The sequence below is a fragment of the Hyla sarda genome, chromosome 2, assembly GCF_029499605.1.
Source record: "Hyla sarda isolate aHylSar1 chromosome 2, aHylSar1.hap1, whole genome shotgun sequence".
Classification (NCBI taxonomy): Eukaryota; Metazoa; Chordata; class Amphibia; order Anura; family Hylidae; genus Hyla; species Hyla sarda.
In genome coordinates, this window is record NC_079190.1 from 444,761,817 (window position 1) to 444,785,469 (window position 23,653).

Sequence of the window (23,653 nt, forward strand, 5' to 3'; positions counted from 1 at the left end):
TTATCTGGCATTTCATTTATATCTTAAACCTCTTGCTAGACACCATTGTATTAAGATTCACTTCACCAGTTAGTGGTTTTAATGGTAAGGCTGATCAGAGTAAACATGGAAATAAAGTTAATAAAAAACATACCTAAAAAACTCTGAATGAACTGTACTCTAGGCAGGGTAAAGAATAATGTAAAGAGTGTAAAGATAATGCATATTTTTTAGGTCTTTCAGGGTCTGTGAAAAGCTTGCCAATAATTTCTGGGGGCAATGTTATTCATTTGTTATTGTACCTAGAGTGTTAAAATACATTATACAAGTATAACAGCACAGGGACTTCTATTACTATAATTTTTTTATTTTTATTAGTTTGACTTAATCCTTGTTTCCAGATTAAATGACACAATAAGGTTTACTTACTTGTAATAGTGTTCCCATAAATTTCTATACCTCCCTTGTCCCGACATGTCGAAAACTGTGAATGACAAGCTAGAAGAAATATATATTGTAGAGTTAGTATAATATATATCATCAGTAGTGACCGCCATGTGCAGCCTGATCATCAATACTACACCACAAACGACAAGAACACATTACAGCACTATGCCTTATGGCGATACAACACTGGGTTCCAAACAATGTTTGCAGAATTAGGATTGGCAACAAGAATTTATAGTCATGGTGTCAGCTGTGCCCAGGATCAGATCGGCCGGGCACGAGGGTGAGGGGGGTTTGCCACCTGCATTTTAATTAATTCCCTGTAGTGACATATATGTTTCCATGGGAGGTTGTAAATACTCGCATGTGTTAATCCTATACAAACCGTACCACCAATTGCTGTATATCATGAACTTGCTGCAGGGAAACATCTGCAAGCCATTAATTATCAGGAGTGATAATGGTGTCCTATGTGTGTGTAGATTTTCCTCTGCATATGTATGCACTACCCTTCCTTTATATGAACACAAGTATTTAATAGAATGGCTGCATCACGTATACACTTATAATGCATCTTTCCCTACAGTTGTAGTTCTGTCTATGTCAGCAAACTATAGATTTCACAAGCTAATTTATACATTTTTTTTCCAAGCTTTAAAAAGCTGCGTATCATACCGCGACTTCACTGAAGCCTATGAGAGCTGTGCCCGCCATGCCCCACATGCACTTCTTGGGATTGGTTTCCTGCCAGACCAGGAGGAGACCCAACTAACTGTTAAACTTGTGACAGGGAACAGAACAGAGCCACCTAGTGGCCATTTTTTCAATCACATTAAAAACATTTAACATGTTGCAGGATCTTGTAATACCTTTTTTATTGGACTAACAGCATTTTGTAGAGACAAGCTTTCGGGATTGCTCCCTTTATCAAATCCAAAGCAAAGAAAATCTTGAAGATTTGCTTTGGACTTGATAAAGGGAGGAATCCCGAAAGCTTGTCTCTACAAAATGCTGTTAGTCCAATAAAAAAGGTATTACAAGATACTGCAACATTTTATGATTTGCATCACTGGACTAATACGGCTACTCAAATTTACTACATTAAAAACATATAAAGGTTGAGAATTTTAACAGCAAGTAAAAAGCAAAGTGTCTTGTAATTACATAAAGAACCATATATTAAAAGTTTAGTTTGGTGGCACATACTATTTAATAAAATGCATGGTGAAAAAAAAATGGAATTTTTGTGACATGAATTTGGAAAAAACGCTATTTTACGCAGTGCTCTTTACAGTAAAACTAACAGGTGTCTCTATTCTGCAGGTCAATAGGATTAAACAGATACCCATGTTTACATAGTTTCCTTACATTGTACTAACTTTTTTAACAAAATAAGCTATCCTTAAATTGCCCTATACTTTTTATTTTACTGTATACACAGCTATACAAAGGCTCATTTTTTGAGCAGTGATCATTCGTTTTTATTTGGTACCATATACGTTTTGATGGGACTTTGTAATCTTTCTATTCCTTTGATGTGATACATATATATATATATATATATATATATATATATATATATATATATATATATATATATGTTTATATTATATATCTGATGTGACCAAAAATCAGCTATTCTAGTGTTTAGCATTTTTTTTTCGTTTACACTGTTCAACTCCCGGAATCATAAACATTACATTTTAATGGTTCGGACATTTCCGCACACAGAGGTAACAAATATGTTGGTTGTTATTTTAGAATTTTTTTTTATAGGTGAGGGGGGAGTTATTAAAATCTTTATTATTATTTAAAACATTTTATTATTAAGTTTACACTTTTTATGTCCCCATAGAGGACTATAATATTATTGTATCATTAGATTGCATGTACTGCGATAATATAGTGCTGATCAGAAATCTTCTTGTTCAGCCTGTTTGGGCAGGCTATACAAGATGATCAAAAATTGTGCAGAATGACGGAGGGTCAACTGTAATTTCCCCTATAGATGTCATGATAACAGCTCCTTTTAAAATAAAAGGCTCCTTTTAAAATCATAATGTTAACAGAAATTAACCAAATAACTCAGATCAAAAGTTTTCATACATTTTTTAATTTGAAAAAATAAAAATAAAAAAATAAATAAAAGTTTACATACATATTGCTATGGGGAACACAAAAGAACTGTCATAAGACATGTGTTAATAGCACTTTATAAAGATGGAAGAAGTTATAAAAAGATATCCAAAGCCTTGAAAATGCCAGTCAGTATTGTTTAATCACTCATTAAAGGGAACCAATCATCAGATTTTACCCTATATAATGCTTGGCAAAGCGTTATATAGGGTAAAATCTTTATCTTCACCATTCCCGGGGGACGCTCCTGCCCCCAGGGATGGTGAAGATATGAAGTTATAAACTAGTCACCGCCGCCGCCGTAAGTAGTCACCTGGGCGGGGAGTTCTTCTCATCTACTCCCGTTCTTCGGCCAGGAGCGACGCCCCCTCCACTTGATTGATGGGCCGCGTCATCGCTCTGTTCCGTCCGTTCAGTGAGCGGAACAATGACGCGGCCCATCAATCAAGCGGAGGGGGCGTCGCTGCCGGCCGAAGAACGGGAGTAGATAAGAAGAGCTCCCCGCCCAGGTGACTACTTGCGGCGGTGACTAGTTTATAACTTCATATCGTCACCATCCCTGGGGGCAGGAGCGTCCCCCGGGAATGGTGAAAATAAAGATTTTACCCTATATAATGCTTTACCAAGCGTTATATAGGGTAAACTCTGATGATTGGTTCCCTTTAAGAAGTAGAAAATGTGTAAATGTCCCTTGGTACCAAGCCAAGGTCAGGTAGACCAATGAAGATTTCAGTCATAAGTTCCAGAAGAATTGTTTGGGATACAAAGGAAAACATACAGGAATCTCAGGAGAAATACAGACTGGTCTGCAAAAAGATGATGTAGTTGTTTCATGGAGCACAATACCACGATACTTGAAGAAAAATGAGCTTGATGGTCGAGTTGCCAGAAAGAAGCCTTTACTGCGCCATTACTACAATTAGGCCAGTTACAATATGCCTGACAACACCTTGACATGCCTCATGGCTTCTGACACACTGTAATTTAGACTGACTAGACCAAAATAGAGCTTTATGGTCACAACCATAGTAAAAGGGTACAAGAAGACCTATTGTGAAAAGAATACCATCCCCTTGGTGAAGCACAGTGGTGGACACTGATGTTTTGCGGGGTATTAGCTGTAAAGGCAGTGGGGGGAATCTTGGGGAAATTGATGGCAAGATGAATGCAGCATGATAACAGAAAATACTGGCAGACAATTTACCATCAAAGTATCCTGACCTTAAAGGGGGTATTCCGGCTTTATACATCTTATCCCTTATCCAAAGGATAGGGGATAAGATGTATGATTGCAGGGGTCCCGCCGCTGGGGAGTCCCGCGATCTCGGAGCAGTCCCCGGCATTTTGTGCCTCTGAGACGGGGACATGATGTCACGGGCACACCCCCTAGCGATGTCATGCCACGCACCCTCCATTCAGGTCTTTGAAGGGGATAAGATGTATAAAATTGGAATACCCCTTTAATATCATTAAAGGGGTACTCCGGCACTTAGACATCTTATCCCCTATCCAACACGCCTCCGCCCCCGTGTGACATCACGCTCCGCCCCTCAATGCAAGCCTATGGGAGGGGGCGTGACAGCGATCACGCCCCCTCCCATAGGCTTGCATTGAGGGGCGGAATGTGATGTCACATGGGGGCGGAGGCGTGACGCCACACGCCGCCTGCCCCGTGGTTGCCGGTAATCAGACCCAGAGCGGACATGCTTGAAGGACTGATTTCTACTGGGGTGCTGCGTGCAAGATCACGGGGGTCCCCAGCGGCAGGACCCCCGCGATCAGGCATGTTATCCCATATCCTTTGGATAGGGGATAAGATGTCTAAGCGCCGGAGTGACCCTTTAAGACACACTGGCAAAATCCCAAATAAGCAGTTTATGCCAGACTTTGTATGAGCTGGTGGCATTTCGCCAAGAGGAATGGGCAGCTATACCACCTGCAAGAATTTGGGGTCTCAAACAACTATTTCAAAATACTTCACATTCTCATTGATGATTAAGGGGACAATACACAGTATTAAGAACTAATGGTATGAAAACTTCTGAACAGGGGTCATATAATTTTTTATTTATTTATGGCACAGTAGGTGTACGGCACCAAGACCAGTTGGAAAGTTCTAGCTATTCTCTTTTTTTTTTATTTGTCGCCATGACTTATGGTTGTGCCATTCTGTTATAACCTACAAGTGAACATAAATCCTATAAGAAATAAAAGAAATGTGATCTACCTGCTCACTTGTGTTCTCTTTAAAAAACAGTCCATATATTACCAATTCTCCAAGGGTATGCAAACTTTTGTGCACAACTGTAACAGAGCATTAATGCCTGTGAGCGATAAACTGACAGGCAATCTGTTAGGTCGTGCCTCCGGAATCTTCTATTTGGATTGTGTATTGAGGATTAGATTTCCCCAGATGTTCAGATGAGCGCTGTTCTTCACTTCACATACGGGCAGCAGCGGGAGGTAAGTCAGGGTCTATATTTCTAATTGTGGCAGCCCGGGCATATGAAGGGGAAAAACATTTTTGGTAGAGAATCCTTTAAATATATAAACGTGTCTTTAATACAGTGGTCGCTCCAGTTACAATATTAATTGGTTCCAGGACGACCATTGTATGTTGAAACTAGAGATGAGCGAACTTACAGTAAATTCGATTTGTCACGAACTTCTCGGCTCGGCGGTTGCTGACTTTTCCTGCATAAATTAGTTCAGCTTTCAGGTGCTCCGGTGGGCTGGAAAAGGTGGATACAGTCCTAGGAGACTCTTTCCTAGGACTGTATCCACCTTTTCCAGCCCACCGGAGCACCGGAAAGCTGAACTAATTTATGCAGGATAAGTCATCAACTGCCGAGCCGAGAAGTTCGTGACGAATCGAATTTACTGTAAGTTCGCTCATCTCTAGTGGAAACCATTGTATGTTGAGACCATAACTCTATGGAAACCTGGTAATTGGTTCTGAAGCCCAAAAATGTCATCCGAAAATAGGAAAGTGAAAAGTAAAGAGAAATAAGTAAATAACTAATATAGATAAATCGAGTCCTTACATATAAATATAAGAAAGATCTGCTGGGAGCTGTAATCACTGTCTATGTAGTAGACAGGAGCTTCTTCAGGGTCCTGTACAATACACACAGTGTCCTAAAAAAAAGGAACATGGAGCCACCCCCACCTGGTGCCCAAAAGGAGCTGCTAACCCTGGCACAGGAAAAAAGTAGTACAGAACATGTAGTACCTCCCTGTACTGTAGGGGGCGCTACCAGACACCAGTCAGTGCATGCACTTCAGTAATACAAGTGTTTTACCAGTGAAATGTCCATTCTGATTGGTCAGATCTTGCAGCCAGTGACACGTTTCACAGATCTGGACTGTCCATAGCATTGTATGTAGAGTCTGGGTTCAAGTTACAATGGTCCAGAAAAGACCACTGTATGATAAAAATATCGTAACCTGAGGCCATTGTAAGTTGTGGAAACACTGTATTGTATAATTTAACATTTATTCCGTTACCCAGACTCTATATCTCTGTATTAAAGGGGTACTCCGCTGCTCAGCGTTTGGAACAAACTGTTCCAACGCTGGAGCCGTTGGCGGGAGCTTGTGATGTCATAGCCCCATCATGATGTCACGCCCCTCCCCCTCAATGCAAATCTATGGGAGGGGGCGTCACAGCCGCTATACTGTTAGTAGCAGCAGTACTAGGTTCTGCAACATCGTCCTGTTTATTTAAAAGGGACAACATTGAAGAACCTACCCCCACTGCTACTAATATTACAGCGACTCAAGTACAGTACAAGCGACGGTAAACATTCCAGAGGTGGCTGCGCTAGCATAAGTCCTTTAACCAGGTTATTGACAGGAGTGCCATAAGTTTTACCCCTCCCTCCCCCTGATCTAATATGGATAACCTTTTAAGCAAACTCCCCTTGGAACTGATTACCTGGTGTTCCAATGTTGCTTAGAACAAGACATTGACAGGAATAGTCGGGTATCGCTATATTACCCCCGATTACCTGTCATATATGGATTCCAGGTTTCACGCGCATATCTCATCCAGGGAAAGCTGGGTGGAATATGGAGAATCCAGGAACTAGTTAAAATCCCTGGCAAGACTTAGCTTGCTAAGAAAGTTGGTAAGTCCTGTTATTAGACTTGGATTTTATTGGGATGAAAGGCAGATTTGGTCGTAGGGCTTTGTCACCATGTTGAACCAATCTCAGATGCAACAAGCTCGAAGTGTTGGGCCCAGCTTTCCATCCAGAGCCCATACACTGAAATGGGTGCAAGGTCCATCTGACATGGTTGTGCTGGATCAACAGAAATATGTGAATCCGGCCTCAGCAAACATCATTTTTATGAGGAGCATTTACTAACAGGTGTTTTGGAGTAAACTACAGTGGTCCCTCAACATACGATGGTAATCCGCTCCAAACCATCATTTGTTGAAACCATCGTATGTTGAGGGATCCGTGTAATGTAAAGTATAGGACAGTGGTCTACAACCTGCGGACCTCCAGATGTTGCAAAACTACAACACCCAGCATGCCCGGACAGCCAACGGCTGTCCGGGCATGCTGGGTGTTGTAGTTTTGCAACATCTGGAGGTCCGCAGGTTGAAGACCACTGTTAGAGGAAGTTGTACTCACCTGTCCCCGCCGATCCGGACCGTCACCGCTCGCCACCGCTGCCCGGGATGTCGACGTCCGTCGATGTCGCTGCGTCCCTGAGATGTCCCTGACGCTCCGGCAAGGTCTCTGCTTCCCCGGCATCCTCGCTCTCCGTCGCCGCCATCACGTCGCTACGCACGCCGCTCCTATTGGATGACGGGACGGCGTGCGCAGCGACGTGATGACGTCGATGGAGAGTGCCGACGATGCAGGGGATCCCGAAGAGGACGCACTGGAGCTCCAAGGACAGGTAAGTGGCAAGGACAGGTATCCGGCGGCAGCTGAAGCAGTCTGCGCTGTCGGATAGCAGTTTATCCGATGGCCCCGACATAAAAAAACATTGTATGTTGATGCTGCCTCTGAGAGGCCATCATATGTTGAAATTATCATATGTCGGGGCCATCGTAGGTCGGGGGGACACTGTATATGGCAATGAAATCATATTTTTTACGTCTTTTTTCAGGGTAATTTTTTTTTTTTGCTCTGGTTTTACATGTTGTATATTAATACTTCACTAAAGCAGCTGTGTTCCTGTCTTGTGCTTATTACTAAAATACTTAACAATCTAACAAGACTTTTTACTGTTCGTGTGGTCCCTTGGAGAGCTAGCATTCATGTATATCTGTAGCTGGAAATTAATATTTAACAACACATGAATTATCAGTGTACCACCTGGGAGGCAATTCATTTTGTTGGCATCGTTCAAGGATGTTCTTAGTTAATGGATCCGTAAAGCATTGCAAACAAAAAAGCAGCTCTAAACATCTGGTCAGACAAGAAACGTATGCTTAAAGGAGAACTCCACTCCTATTCTGGAATCTGCTTGAACCATCATTTTCTTTTTAACAAAATACTTAGAGGTAACCTGTCACTAGTTCCATGCTGCCTGAAGTGTGGGCAGCATGAAACACTGACTGGCAAAGGTTGTGCCGAGGTGGGCCTCAGGCGAGGGGCCTTCTCTCCGATATCTATTCCTTACTTCCTCAGCCCCCTGTTGGCGACCCTCTGTCGCTCCGTTACATGGGCCGCTGGGAGGGTGTCCTAAATACCACTATTACCCTGCCTCAGTGGCGTATTATCTGGGAAAGGCCTCCATTTGCACTTCCTACAAGGAAACCCAGTATAAAATGATTATGGGCTGGTATCACACTCCGGAACGATTGAATAGACTAAACCCCGACATCCCTCCTCAATGCTGGCGTTGTGGGGTGGGGGCTGGGTACGGTGTTTCATATTTTTTGGTCCGGTCCTCTCCTAGTAGATTACTGGAAAAAAAGTGCAGCGCCTAATTTCTGACGCCCTGGGTGTTTCGGTCCCTCTGGACCCCCTTGTCTACCTTCTTCACCTTTGTCATCCCACTCTATCTAAGAAGCCATTTAAGCCTTGGCAGCTAAAACTCTTATTGCTAAGTGTTGGAAGAGGACCCTATCTCCCTCTTAGTCCGACCTGTTAACCCGCATACAGTGACCCCCCCGACCTACGATGGCTCCGACATACGATCATTTTAACATACGATCGCCTCTCAGAGGCCGTCGCATGTTGAAGGCAGCATCAAAATACGATGCTTTTGTATGTCGGGGCCATCGCATAAACGGCTATCCGGCAGCGCAGACTGCTTCAGCTGCCACCGGATAGCCGTTTACGGTGCCCCGTGAGCTCCGCTGACGATCTCTTACCTGTCCTCGGGGCTCCGGCGCGTCCTCTTCGGGATTCTCTGCATGGTCGGCGCTCTCCATGGTCGTCATCACGTCGCTGCGCACGTCATCCAATAGGAGTGGCGTGCGTAGCGACGTGATGGCGGTGACGGAGAGCGAGGATGCCGGGGAAGCAGAGGCCTTGCTGGATCGTTGGGGACACCCCGGGGATGCGGCGACATCAAGGGCAGCGGTGACGGTCCGGAACGGCGGGGACACATGAATATAACCTCCAATGCCAGTGGTCTTCAACCTGCGGACCTCCCAACAGCCAACAGCTGTCCGGGCATGCTGGGTGTTGTAGTTTTGCAACATCTCAAGGTCCGCAGGTTGTAGCCCACTGTCCTATACTTTACATTGCATGGATCCCTCAACATACGATGGTTTCAACAAACGATGGTTCATTTGGAACGGATTACCATCGTATGTTGAGGGACCACTGTACATGAGATCCGCTCCTTGGAATTCCTCACGGCCTCTTTAAATAATTCTATCCCCTCATTTGTCTCTGTTTGGGACCTTGGGACCGATTTTCTGATCAATAACCACCTTGATTCTTGTGCCTCCTCTTCCCTCTTTTTTTCCTTCCTCCTCTTCTTTCCCCCCCTCTCCTCCCCTCGGGTCTCGTGGTTCATTAGGTGTTTGTCTTTGTGGTCCTTTTTTATTTCTGGAACTCCGAACCATCAGGGTGGCCTGCTGGTCCTGACTGACACATCTCTTGCTATACATGAATAGGGGGACACCTGTCAATCAGGGCTGAGTGACTGCTCCCATGACCTGTTCCCAGGCCTAATTTACAGCTAATTATTCTAAAATGATACAGCTGTCAGTGTTTCATGTTGCCTGTGGTTCAAGCAGCATTAAACTAGTGACAGCTTCCCTTAAAGGTATACTGTAGTGGAAAATAATGACCGCTGTATCCCCCCGCGATCTCCTGGAAAGAAGGGAGCGTTCCGTCCCCACATGACGCAATCGGACCCCCGCAATCTATCACCTATTCCTTATCCTTCAGATAGGGGATAAGTTATTTTCCACTACAGTATTCCTTTAAAAGGGGTTGTGTCACCTTGAGTAGACTTGAGGGGAGTCATTAACTTCTGTGTGACCTGTGTAGTGGCCATTGCGCAGAAGGAGGAGGAAGGGACCTGTGACTATCACTTATTGTGGATGGTGAATCCTTTATTTTTTATACACTGGTATTATGATTTTTTTTTCTACAGATCAGGAAATGTCAGCTTACTATTAGGCTTAGTGGCCAGAATGAAAGCTGCAAGATTTCAGGATTGTTTTAAAATAAAGATAGTAAAATGAATAAGTAAAATGAAACAATTAGGTATAATGTCAAAAACTCTTGAAAAAAATATGCTTAAAAAAAAATAAAAAAATAAGCACATCTGATCTAATGACGCAATCCCTTTAAATAATCACTAGCCTTTTCAGGATAAACTGTCATAAATAAGGAGCACTATTTCTGGCATCTATATAAATTGTAATTGGCATGTTACACCAGTTTTCCCCTCCGCAGGATTCATCTCTAATTTTCAGTTGTTCCTGAGCTAGTGGGTGTGGGCTAGCTGCTATGGGGTCTCCCATACACTGCACACAAAGATATCATGTTATCCTATATTTCTATTACACACCCTCAGAAGTAGCAGCACCAAGTCTAAACTGAATGGCAGTGCCCCGATACCTCCCTGATAGATGATGTTGGGGAAGAGAAGGGTCAGGTATGTTTAAGGGGGTACTCCGCTGCCCCAGTGTTTGGAACATTTTGTTCCGAAAGCTTGGAGTGGGCGGCGGGGGTAGTGATATCAGGGCCACACCCCTCAATGCAAGTCTATGGGAGGGGGCGTGGCGGCAGCCACGCCCCCTCCCATAGACTTGCATTGAGGGGGTGTGGCGTGACATCACGAGGGGGAGTAGTTGTGATGTCACAACCCCCGCCGCCGGCACCCGGCGTTCTAAACGAACGCAGGGTGCTGCTCAGACATCATGGGAGTCCCAGTTGCGGGACCCCCGCGATCAGACATCTTATCCCCTTATGCTTAGGATAGGCGATAAAATGTCTGGGGCGGAGTACCCCTTTAACTGCCCAACTCTTTTATTTTGGGAGAGAAAAGGCACTGCCGGATCTTATCCTTCCTCCATATACATTAGTAACTTGCGATATAGAGTATTTTTTAAACTGTACCTTGATGTCTTGAACTTTTCTATGCTGAAGCCAATAGTTGGGACAATATCCTGTGTCTGAGCCTAGAAAATATATGAAAGGTTAAAACAAATGTAAATGCAAATACAGACTACATTTTTTATCTGCTAACATGACATTTTTTATGTATACTACAATATCTCCTAATACAAGCTTAGATATGTTGTCAATAACAAGCATTATACATCCCACACATGTAAGAATGAGCAAAAGTGTTGCTTCAACCACATCACAGGTCTCCCCCATACCAGACCACCCCACGTCTTACCAGCCCTCCCCCACCACCACATTAAAGGTCTCCCACCCATTTCCCTTACATAGTAATAACATTAGGTTTCCCTCTCCTCTCACCCAGTATAGTAGATCTTCACCCAAAAAGCTCCAGTCACTGGGCCAAGGTGAGTGTCCTGTCTGTACAGCTCCCAGTACAGACTCTGTAGCCCCAGACCTCAGCTCACTGTGTCAGCCTGCCAGGAGTTTCAGGACCTGACACTGACACAGTGAAAGCCTGTGCTCCAGACACTGCCAGTCCACAGGGCGGCCAGCCTACTGGGGATGTTCCCGGTATCCAGGTAGACCAGTCCGGCCCTGGCCAGGTCCCATCCTGGTGATCGCAGGGGGTCCCAGCGCTTGGACCCCCCACGATCAGCTATTTTTCCCCTATTCTGTGGATAGGAGATAAGTTTATTTTTACCAGATTTCTCTTAAGGAGTCTGCTAAAGCCGACAGCCTTGCTTGGGCATGGTCACACAGCCCTTAATGCGGCAGCAGTGGCTCTGAAAGTGGCTGTGGCTCCTGGGTGTTCACAGCAGACAGATGGCCTGGATGTCCGTCATATGTCAGGAGATTTTGTTAAAAGATTTTCCCTTTCCTCTAGAACTAACTTGAGATAGAAAAGGTGGCCATGACCTCTCCGACAACATAAACCTCTGCAGGGCTATTCTTCTTAAAGTCAGGGGGCAAAGTTTACTGGCGACCACTTGGCTATTTCCATGTTAGTTCGGTAGGTGACAAAATGGTCTTGGCTTCCATAGATATGGCTTATAATTTTTAATATTAATGGGCGTTGTCAATTTGCAAGAACTTTTATTTAATGTAGAAAATAACATATATATACACACTAATATATACTTTTAATATACGTTGGTTAAAAAATGTGTACATTTATAGGGAAAAAATGTGTAATGGGTCCCTCCACTATGCAGAAAACTGTCCCTGCAGCTATTGCCTGTCTCGGATGGGACAAAATACAGAATGTGTGGGTGGGACAAGCAGGGCTCTGTGCAGGCTACTGGATTGTCAATTAGCCTACTCTGAGAGTCAGGGGCATGTCACGGAGGCTTTTAGTATTTAGTTGTCAGCTCTGAAGAGTGAGGGAGGAAGTTCCCATATGAAATGTGAGGACAAGCAAGGAAACACTCCCTCCTCTACAGTGAACTGCATGCAGTGTGAGCAACATAAACGAGGGAATTAGGAGCCATAAAAGGATTTAAAAAATAAAAATAAAAATAAAAAAAAGGAATCAACACCAGTTAAAGAGGAAGCGAGGAGGATTTTAAAAAAATCTCCTGACAGGTACATTTAAGTTGTTTCCACAAAATCAGTTGTTATTGAAAGCAATCTGCTTGTGTTGCAAGTAGTTGTGCAATTACATATACCCAACCACTTGCCAACATTTTAAAATTAGGAATTTAAGACATACTCGGGAACATCCCAAACTGCCTGGTTTTGGACAGTGTTTGCATGAACTCCACCCATTATGGTCCCACCAAAATCAGGACTGTTAGCAGGTATTTAACTGTGTGCTGCGTTCAGGACTCAATTGTTTTTATATGATTTACAACTTCCTGTTCCCACCTGATATTACCTGATTTAAAACTTTTTTTTATTACTGCAGTCAAACCTTAAAGGGGTGCTCCACCCCTGGACATCTTATTTCCTATACAAATTCCTGTTCAGAACACCAGAGTGCTTGCCTGGAGATCGTGGGGGTTCCCAGTTGCCAGACATCTTATCCCCTATCCTTTGGAGTACCCTTTTAATAGAATGCAGGGAGGATTGTTCAGAACTGTAAATGTAACACCTCTTTCTGTCACAGAAACTGTCTGGAGCAGGAGAGGTTTGCTAGGGTATTTGCTCCTGCTCTGGACAGTTCCTGTCACGGACAGAGATGGCCGCAGAGAGCACTGTGGTCAGACTGGAAAGAACTACACAACTTCCTATGAAGCATACAGCAGCTGATAAGTACTGGAAGGATTAAGATTTTGAAAAAAAAAAACAAATCTGTATAACTTTCTGCACTAGTTAAATTGGATTTTTCTTCCTCTTCTTTGAGGTACCTCTTTAAGAGCTGCAAAGTTACCGTATTTTTCGCCGTATAAGACGCACTTTTTCTTCCCCAAAACTGGGGGGAAAAGTTGGTGCGTCTTATACGGTGAATACACAGCTATCGTGGCGGTCCCTGCGGCCATCAAAGGCCGGGACCCGCGGCTAATACAGGACATCACCGATCGCGGTGATGCCCTGTATTAACCCTTCAGACGCGACGATCAAAGCTGACCGCCGCGTCTGAAGCGAAAGTGACACTAACCCGGCTGCTCAGTCGGGCTGTTCGGGACCGCCGCGGTGAAATCACGGCGTCCCGAACAGCTTACAGGACATCGGGAGGGACCTTACCTGCCTCCTCGGTGTCTTCTCTGTGCCGGGATCCCCTGCGCTCTCCTTCGACGTCATCACGTCGTCGCAGACGCCGTCCCGTCATCCAATAGGAGCGTCGTGTGAAGCGATGTGATGACGGCGACGGAGAGCGTGGATCCCGGGGAAGAAGACGTCCGGAGCGTCGGGGACACCACGGGAACGCGGCGACAGCGATGGAGCGACATCCAGGGCAGCGGTGACGGGTCCGGAGCGGCGGAGACAAGTAAGTATTACCTCCTATACCAGTGGTCTTCAACCTGCGGACTTCCAGATGTTGCAAAACTACAACTCCCAGCATGCCCGGACAGCCAACGGCTGTCCGGGCATGCTGGGAGTTGTAGTTTTGCAACATCTGGAGGTCCGCAGGTTGAAGATCACTGTTGGGTTCAGAATCTTTTTTTTCTAGATTTTGCACCTTTAAAATTGGGTGCGTCCTATAGGGCGAAAAATACGGTACCTAACTTTTTATGTAGATTAAGTGTAAAAACTAAGCCTCCTCCATCTTAAGTGAATATACATGAGACACCTTCATCAGTTTACGATACAAAATTGCTGCAGCTTTGTTTTTCCTTTGTTGGATGTTATTGCCGTTTGCTTACAGAGTAATTAGAGGCACTGCTGGGAAATTAGGGCATTAAAATGGTAAAACGAGAAACTTTATTTTACTGTCTGGGTCCCACGGGAGGAGACAATCAAGAAATGTCTGCATCTCGTCACAGGCCGTGGGCAGAGGTTACTTGTGTAGAGGAGACAGAGAAGCCAGAGAAGAGTTTCTATCATGTCACAGGTCTCTGGAGGATTCCGCAGCAGCAGCGCACTGCCATGCCAGCACCGTAAACAAAGCACCAAGATGCCAGGGATGACATTAGCACAGCACACTCCTCTTTGCTTTTATGCCCTGATAACTTCTGGCGGATTTCATTACTAAGTGCTCCGACATTTCTGCTATTGAACTGCTTTAATGTACTGAGGCAAGTTTCTAAACTTCGGATGCTCCCCATGTTATCTGCATGAGTTCTTTAAAGTGAAACTCGGGCAAAATTTCACAATTAGTAAAATGGACCTAAAAGAGTCATTTACCAGAGCTGTTAATTCTTTCAATGTGATTCGCCAAATGCTTCCAATGCACTTTATACCCTACAGGCCCTTAAAGGGGCACTCCCGTGGAAAACTTTTTTATTTAAATCAACTGGTGCCAGAAAGTTAAACAGATTTGTAAATGACTTCTATTAAAAAATCTTAATCCTTCCAGTACTTTTTAGGGGCTGTATACTACAGAGGAAATGCTTTACTTTTTAGATTTTTCTGATGTCATGACCACAGTGCTCTCTGCTGACCTCTGCTGTCCATTTTAGGAACTGTCCTGAGCAGCATATGTTTGCTATGGGAATTTTCTCCTGCTCTGGACAGTTGCTAAAATGGACAGCAGAGGTCAGCAGAGAGCACTGTGGTCATGACATCAGAAAAATCTAAAAAGTAAAGCATTTCCTCTGTAGTATATAGCCCCTTAAAAGTACTGGAAGGATTAAGATTTTTAAAAAGAAGTAATTTACAAATCTGTTTAACTTTCTGGCACCAGTTGATTTAAAAAAAAAAAAAAAAAAAGTATTCCACGGGAGTACCCCTTTAAAGAAGCACTCTAAGAATTTTTTTCTGCCTTTATATTGCAGTACAGGCTATTATTAGAGAATAATACAGAGGTTCTTGTGAATGCCTTGTGCATACCTGTTTTAGCTGATATGGCAGGTATGAGATTTTAAGCCATACTGATTGCAATTCTATCACTGAAATTATTCTGATCAGACTCTTAATTGGGTTGAAGTCAGTTCACATTGTATGCATATTTTTATGTGGCTTCTTATTCAATTGGCCTTTTTAAAGCAAAAGTGATTTGACCTATTAGCAAAACTAAAGTGTATTATGAAGATCTGAAGTCTTTAGGATTTGTTGACAAGTTTCAGTTTGTACTGCATTTTCACACATTTTACAGCATTTATGTGCTTTTCTAAAAATTACACATTTTTATCGTTATCTGCTCAGTTGTGGTAAAATAGCACCATTTTGGTAACAATCTAGAGAAAAGCATGGCAAAAATAGAAAAAAAATACATAAAAAAAAAGTAATGTGTAAACATAGCATCAGGAGAGGTGTATATCTAATATCAGATATACACTTCTCCTGATGCTATGATGCTATGTTTACACATAACTTTTTTTTTTTTGGGCACTTTTTCTATTTTTGCCACGTTTTTTTCTAGAATCTTACCAAAATGGTGCTATTCTACCACAACTGAGCAGATTACGGTAAAAATGTATCCTGGTCTCATAGAGATAGCAGCAGTATACAACTAGAGCTGGGAAGTGAGGGATAGGGATCTGGCAGGAGCAATCTGATAGGTGATGATGTGTATCTGTAGTTCACAAGAAGTTAGTTGGCCAATGACAAACCACATCCTCTGACACATTTGGCGCTGTGATTTTCTGTGGGTCAGACTGATCATCACATGTTTCAGCCATGAAACATTGATGCAGCTGTGCTGGAAATAAACAGATGGTGCTGTAGGACTAGTAATCATGAAATGGAAGCACTGTGGCCAGCCAAGTACTGCACTTGTATCCCTGCACTCCCATAGGCCAATGATTACAACAATACCCAATTTATATAGGTTTTGATTTAGTTATATGTCCACTAACAGTTAATTGTCAGGGAAAATCTTTCTCTTAACATGTGCTCTGTGCAGGAGAAACAGAGAGAGCTTAAGAAAGTCTGGGCTAAGTACCTGCAAGCTGATCCTGTCTGTCTGCTAAAGATTATCCACATTGTTCCTCAAAAGTAAATCAAGGCTTTCTTCTGATCTCTTACCACCCATAAAGTACTATGCAGCTCTTCTTTGTATAAATACCAGTGTACCTATTGCTGTATGTCCACAGTGTCGCAGTGTAATCTCCTTTATCCTTCCTTCATTTTCTCAGCATCTTTAACAAGAGCAGCTCAGTGTTTTGTGTAACCCTTTCTTTGCTGTCATGCTGTGAATTTCTGATTACATAGGACTTAGAAGTACACTTCCAAAGTAGTGTTCTGTGTAAATCCTCCCCCCAGCATGGTGCAAGTCTGCTTAGTACTGTACACTTTCTACAGCAATAATTTATGACACAGCAAAGAGGATTATATGCTGCGATTGGCAAGAAAGTAAGGGAAATCAACCCCTTTTGTGTACTGCTGGCAAACAGCACGACTCTGGTCTGACCACCTAAAATGGAGAGGATGAGAAATATCTGTACACCATAAAGGGGACACTAAGGAGCTCAATAACAGCAGTGAGGCACCAAACTCAACTTGTCACCACTCTGAAGGGTTAATTTAACAAAACCCATGCAGTATACAGCAGCTGATAAGTACTGGAAGGATTAAGATTTTTAACTAGAAGTAATTTACAAATCTGTTTAACTTTCTGGTACCAGTTGATGTAAAAAACATAAAATAAAATTTTTTAAAAAATTCCACCGGAGTACCCCTTTAAGTAGATTCTAGTATTAGAATGCGTATACGCATCATATTCCATGCTGCGCAAAATTTGTGGCAGCAGCGGAAAATACGCTGCGTATTCCTTGACCACTATACACACAGGGCTTTCCGGCAGCAGTGCTATGTGTGTAGTGAGATTTAGAGGCGGGGTCGTGTGCCGGTGTTACTGTGATGCGCGGCTCCACCTCCAAAACTCACTGCACACATAGGGCCGCCGCCGAAAAGCCCTGTGTGTATAGTAAGCAAGGAATACGCAGCGTATTTCCCGCTGCTGCCACAAATTTTGTGCAGAGTGAAATACGCTGCGTATACGCCAGGTGGGAACGCACCCTAAAAAAATAGTAATATCTTCTGGAAAGAAGGATGCTGTGCAATATAATTTTTTAGATATTTTATATATTTTTATTTTTCCAACCTAACCTGTTTATGTGAAATTTTTGACCCAGCTTCCAGCATCCACATTGCTTGCAGAAACTATACTGGTCCTCGAAGGCAGGAAGCAGCATCATTAGGTGGTACCTAGCAGCAGCCTAAGGGTGAAGAACTCCTCTGAAGGCAGGGAATAGAGGAGTCTATGGCAATAGCTATAGGGGAAAGTATCAATAGCAGATCCCACAGGATGATGGAGGACTGGGATTGTACCCAACATATGCCTGGACTTTTACTATGCAGAAGAAGATTAATACTGGCTTTGAACATCATGATTTCAGGTAAAGCTATAGGATAAACAGTTTTTCACCTAGGTTTTGTTTTTAATTTGATATGGGTTGTCCAGGTTAGAATACAAATTGTTATACACCCTATTAGACAATAGAGGAGAGGGTCCTGTGTGTATCCTGACTGAAGACTGACAACAAAGAGTGTCTTTTGCTCTGGAGGACCAGTCCTGTCCTGCACTACACAGACAACCTATTGATTTGAACGGGCACTGTGTAGTACTTTGTTTCCCCTGTGGTGGTGCTGCAGGGAAATTAAACATTTGCAGACACAGTTTTCTACAGATTATTGCTGATCGTTGGGTTTCCAGTAGGGAGAACATTTGTGATCAGCTTATTATAAAAGGACCAGTCTAGTGAGTAGTGTCTGTCCTAAGTGGAGACCCCTTTAGAATTCCCCTCTGTGCACTGGAGCTCAGAATTCAAGATGGCACCCTCTCTGCCAAACGCTGGCATTGTCCTCTGTGTTTTAACAGCAATGGACACAGCCAGCGCTTACAGAGGGGGCAGTGCCAGCACAGGGAGTGGTTACAAGCTCTGAAATGCGTCCAAACCTTACGGGCCACATAAAATGATGTGGTGGGCCAGAATTGTTACGTATGGTCTAGACCAGGGCTTGTCAAATTTGTTATGAAACTAGGAACCAGCAAAAACAGTTAGGAGCAGGGATGTTGCATTGGCACGAAACATGACATCACCCAACGTGACATTATTTGACGTTACTGTCAACTATTATTGTCTTCTCATCTCTCCCGTGTCACAGTCATTTGTGTCTCCTCATCTCCCTTGTGTGTCACAGTTATTAAATGTCCCCTCATCTCTCCCTGTGTCAGTCATTAGTGTCCCCTTATCTACTCTATGGCCCTCATTTACTATTGCAAACCCGATATGTCTTGTCGGGTTGTGCGCCAGAATGTGTGCCAGAATTTGTTCCAGAATTGAAAAAATAAAAAAACAGACTAACTCTCCATTTTACAGAGAAAAACCACAAAAAAGGATGTGGCCATCATGAAAAGGGGCGTGGTCACTGAAAAGGGGTGTGTTCCTGACATTTTTACAAAAAAAAAAAAAAACTACATATTTACTAAGGTTTCCACAGAAAATTTGGTGGATTTCAGCTGAGGAAAACCCTACAGGTCAGAGCATGTGTAAAAAAAGCAAAATGTAGGAAAAGTGGAAAATGTAGGGAAATCTTAGTAAATACCGTGGAAAATAAATTGTAGGGAATTAAAACCCACAAAGAAACCTACACAACACTCTTAGTAAATAAGGGCCTGTGTGTTAGCTATTAATGTCCCCTCATCAACCTCCCCCCCCTTGTGTGGCACAGTCATAGGTTTCTCATCTATAAAAAAATTACACACTATATTACTCCCCTCCACCTCCGTTCCCATGCTGATCCACCATTCTGCCATTCAGTCAATGCTACAGCAGCAGATGTCTTCCATAGGCGCTCTGGTGTCATGTGACAGTGCAGCCAATCAGCAGCCTCGCTGTGACGCTCTGTACTCCTGAATATGGGTCGTCACCGCTAAGGCTGCTGACTGGCTGCGGCGGTCACCTGACTTCTACTGCTCCTCTAAAATTAAGTGCCAACTGCAGACAGAATGGGAGATCAGTGCAGGAACTGAGGTGGAAATGAGGTAAACAGTTTTATTTAAAGGGGTACTCTGCCCCTAGACATCTTATCCCCTGTCCAAAGTATAGGGGATAAGATGTTAGATAGCGATCTCCCTGCTGCACCCGGCGTTGGGTGCAGCACTACCGGAGGCTCGTGAGATCATGGCCATGCCCCCTCAATGCAAGTCTATGGGAGGGGGCGTGACGGACGTCACGTCCCCTCTCATAGACTTGCATTGAGGGGGCATGGTCGTGACGTCACGAGTGGGGCGTGGCCGTGATGTCACGAGTCTCCGCCCCGCCTTGCCAGTCATCAATCATGGAGTGACGTTCGCTCCGTGCACCGGATGTCTGGGGTGCTGCAGCCAAGATCGCGGGGGTCCTCAGCGGCAGGACCCCAGCAATCAGACAGCTTATCCCCTATCCTTTGGATAGGGGATAAGATATATAGGGGCGGAGTACCCCTTTAAAGGATAGACAGGGCTGACACAAACCTGGTCGCCACTGTGAAATTCTTAGGATTGACTTATTCAGATACAAAGAATATGACTTATAATATGTGAATTCAGAGGTACATCGTAATACTTTAGACCCTTGAAAACATTCAAAAGCAAAGCCATATTGTATCAATGAGCAGGAAGAGACAAACATTTCTTTTTTTAGGTGAACGAATTGAACCGAAAAGTGAACACTAAAAAGTAAATGAAGAAATAATCAAGGGGAAAAAAATCCAGCTCCTGGTGAATAGCAGAAATCTTAAAACTTTACTTTTAATCATGCACATTAAAAAAAGGGAATGCCACGGCAGGTGGCAAGTGACATGTCACTCTAAAATCAGGAGTAAACGCTGACGCGTTTCGAGTTGTTGCTCTTAGTCATGGCGTCATGGCCATGACTAAGAGCAACAACTCGAAACACGTCGGCGTTTACTCTTGATTTTAGAGTGACATGTCACTTTTTTAATGTGCATGATTAAAAGTAAAGTTTTAAGATTTCTGCTATTCACCAGGAGCTGGATTTTTTTCCCTTGATTTTTTCTTCATTGTCTACAGGGAGTGGCGGCTCCCTGCATCCGTGCTCCAGGACTTATATTTCGGAGGTGTGCTATCTATGAAGAGTGGGTGAGCTGATCTACTTTTGCTTTTCACTAAAAAGTAAAGCTTGACGTACTAAGCATACGTACCTTCACTGATATAGAAAAGTATGGGACTTACATTGGCAGGTTTCAGCTTGTTGATAATGGTGGTTTTACCACTGTTATCCAATCCCAGACACAAGACGTGAACTTCTTTCTTCTTCAGGCCCAGCCAGCCTGCCAGCCGGTCAAACAACCCCATGCTCCTCACGCTGAACCTGACATGAAGAATAGACAGAATAAGGTCCACTGCCGCATAACATCACAACGTGTACATGAGGCAAGGAGCACAGCCATGACAGCTGCGGACAGCGTAAGCCTCTTATCCTAAAGACCTGGAGCTTCTTAGGAGGACGGACAGGGAGCTGCACGGGACCAAACACCATATAATACCTTATATAAACTTTTTATTGTCTCCATTAAAAGAGCGTTTCATTCCATGCTCCCATTATAAAAACTGTAAATATATGTTCTTTAAAGGGGTACTCCGGTGAAAACCTTTTTTCTTTTAAATCAACTGGTGGCAGAAAGTTAAACATATTTGTAAATTACTTCTATTAAAAAATCTTAATCCTTCCTGTACTTATTAGCTGCTGAATACTACAGAGGAAATTCTTTTCTTTTTGGAATGCTCTCTGATGACATCACGAGCACAGTTCTCTCTGCTGACGTTATTATAATAGTAATAATAACACTTTATGAATTGTTGTCCTTAGTGGGATTTGAACCCAAGTCCCCAGCACTGCAAGGCAGCAGTGCTAACCACTGAGCCACCATGCTGCCCTTTGCATACATCTGCTATGCATTGTTGCTAAAATGGACAGAGATGTCAGCAGAGAGCACTGTGCTCGTGATGTCATCAGTGTTCCAAAAAGAAAGGAATTTCCTCTGTAGCATTCAGCAGCTAATAAGTGCTGGAAGGATTAAGATTTTTTTATAGAAGTAATTTACAAATATGTTTAACTTTCTGCCACCAGTTGATTTAAAAGAAAAAAGGTTTTCACCAGAGTACCCCTTTAAATTTATTTTCTGAGATTTTGGGTAAAAAAAAAATAATTCAACTGATTAAATAAATAAATTACTGTTTTATTCTCTCCATGGCAAATTTTTCCAGATCTCAAAAACCCATTTGAATCCATAATTGTACTAGAGAACAGTTCTTTTGCAGTTTAGTCTACATACTTAGTCTTATTTCTTCCTTATCTTTTTTGTTATTTTTTTTTCTATTCTTTTCATACTAAATTAAAGGGGTATTCCAGGAAAAAACTTTTTTTTTTGTATATATCAACTGGCTCCAGAAAGTTAAACAGATTTGAAAATAGCTTTTATTAATAAATGTTAACCCTTCCAGTAGTTGTCTGCTGCTGAAGTTGAGTTGTTCTTTTCTGTCTGACCACAGTGCTCTCTGCTGACACCTCTGCTTGTCTCAGGAACTGTCCAAAGCAGGAAAGGTTTGCTATGGGGATATGCTCCTACTCTGGACAGTTCCCAAGACTAGCAGAAGTGTCAGCAGAGAGCACTGTTGTCAGACAGAAAAGAACAACTCAACTTCATCAGCTGATAACTACTGGAAGGATTAAGATTTTTTAATAGAAGTAATTTACAAATCTGTTTCTTCCTGGAGCCAGCCAGTTGCTATATAACAAAAAAAAAAAAAAAAAAAAAGGTTTTCCCCTGGAATACCCCTTTAAAATGTTGATTATATACATCGAATCATATTGCTGTATGGAGTTATAATACTGCATATGCATTGTATGTGTTAATTTATTAATTAATAAAAAATCACTATTAAAGACTCCAAACACTGGAATCGGTGCCGGGAGCTCATGATGTCATAGCCCCGCCCCATTATGATGTCACGCCCCACCCCCTCAATGCAAGTCTATGGGAGGGGGCGTGACATCATGAGGGGGTGGGGCTATGACATCACGAGCTCCTGGTGCCGGTGTGAGGTGGTTTTTTGCGCCCCCGTAGATCCATGCGTCCGCTCCTCCCCCAGCTCTCCGAACATTTTCGAAGCTAGAACTGGGGGAGAGCAGAGCAAGGGAAGGGAGGAGGTTCACGCCCCCTCCCTGAGCTCGGCTGGACGCAGATCTCTACGGCAGGTCCCCTCCCTCATCTCTCCTCCCTGAGGACATAGAGCAGTGCTCCCAATGAGCTCTATGTGTAAAGGGGGAAATACTGTACAGGCTAAAGGGGGACATACTGCACGGACTAAAGGGGGACATACTGTATGGGCTAAAGGGGGACATATTGTATGGGCTAAAGGGGGACATTTATCCTCTACAGTATGTCCCCCTTTAGCCTGTACAGTATGTCCCCCTTTACACATAGAGCTCATTGGGAGCACTGGGAGCATTGGGACCTGCCGTGGAGATCTATGTCCTCAGGGAGGGGGCGTGCCGTAGAGATCTGCGTCCAGCCGAGCTCAGGGAGGGGAGATGAGGGAGGGGGCGTGAACCTCCTCTCTCCCCTTGCTCTGCCATCCCCCGGTTCTAGCTTCGGAAATGTTCGGAGAGCTGGGGGAGGAGCGGACGCATGGATCTACGGGGGCGCAAAAAACCACCTCACACCGGCTCCAGTATTTGGAACAGTTTGTACCCCTTTTAAAGTCTTTAAAAGTGATTTTCATTAATTAATTAACACATACAATGCATATGCAGTATTATAACTTCATACAGCAATATGATTCTATGTACCGTATATAATCAACATTTTAAAGGGGTATTCCAGGAAAAAAAATGCAATATCAACTGACTGGCTCCAGAAAGAAACAGATTTGTAAATTACTTCAATTAAAAAATCTTAATCCTTCCAGTAGTTATCAGCTG

General features: G+C 43.4%; 1 protein-coding gene across 6 annotated transcripts in view; it reads right to left on the minus strand.

The window, feature by feature from the left end:
* ARL6 (ADP ribosylation factor like GTPase 6) overlaps positions 1 to 23,653 on the minus strand; it is a 77,816-nt gene that overhangs the window by 51,204 nt on the left and 2,959 nt on the right. For 5 of the 6 annotated variants that reach the window (XR_008889067.1, XM_056559320.1, XM_056559323.1 and 2 more), the window contains exons 2-4: positions 20,902 to 21,040; positions 11,112 to 11,173; positions 409 to 477 (exon numbers count right to left, since the gene is read on the minus strand). Coding sequence is in view for 5 of the 6 variants with exons in the window: in XM_056559320.1 (XP_056415295.1) it covers positions 409 to 477; positions 11,112 to 11,173; positions 20,902 to 21,024 (254 nt within the window). In the remaining variant the exon portion in view is untranslated. The remainder of the gene's footprint in view (positions 1 to 408; positions 478 to 11,111; positions 11,174 to 20,901; positions 21,041 to 23,653) is intronic. The other variant, XM_056559322.1, reaches the window with a different exon arrangement.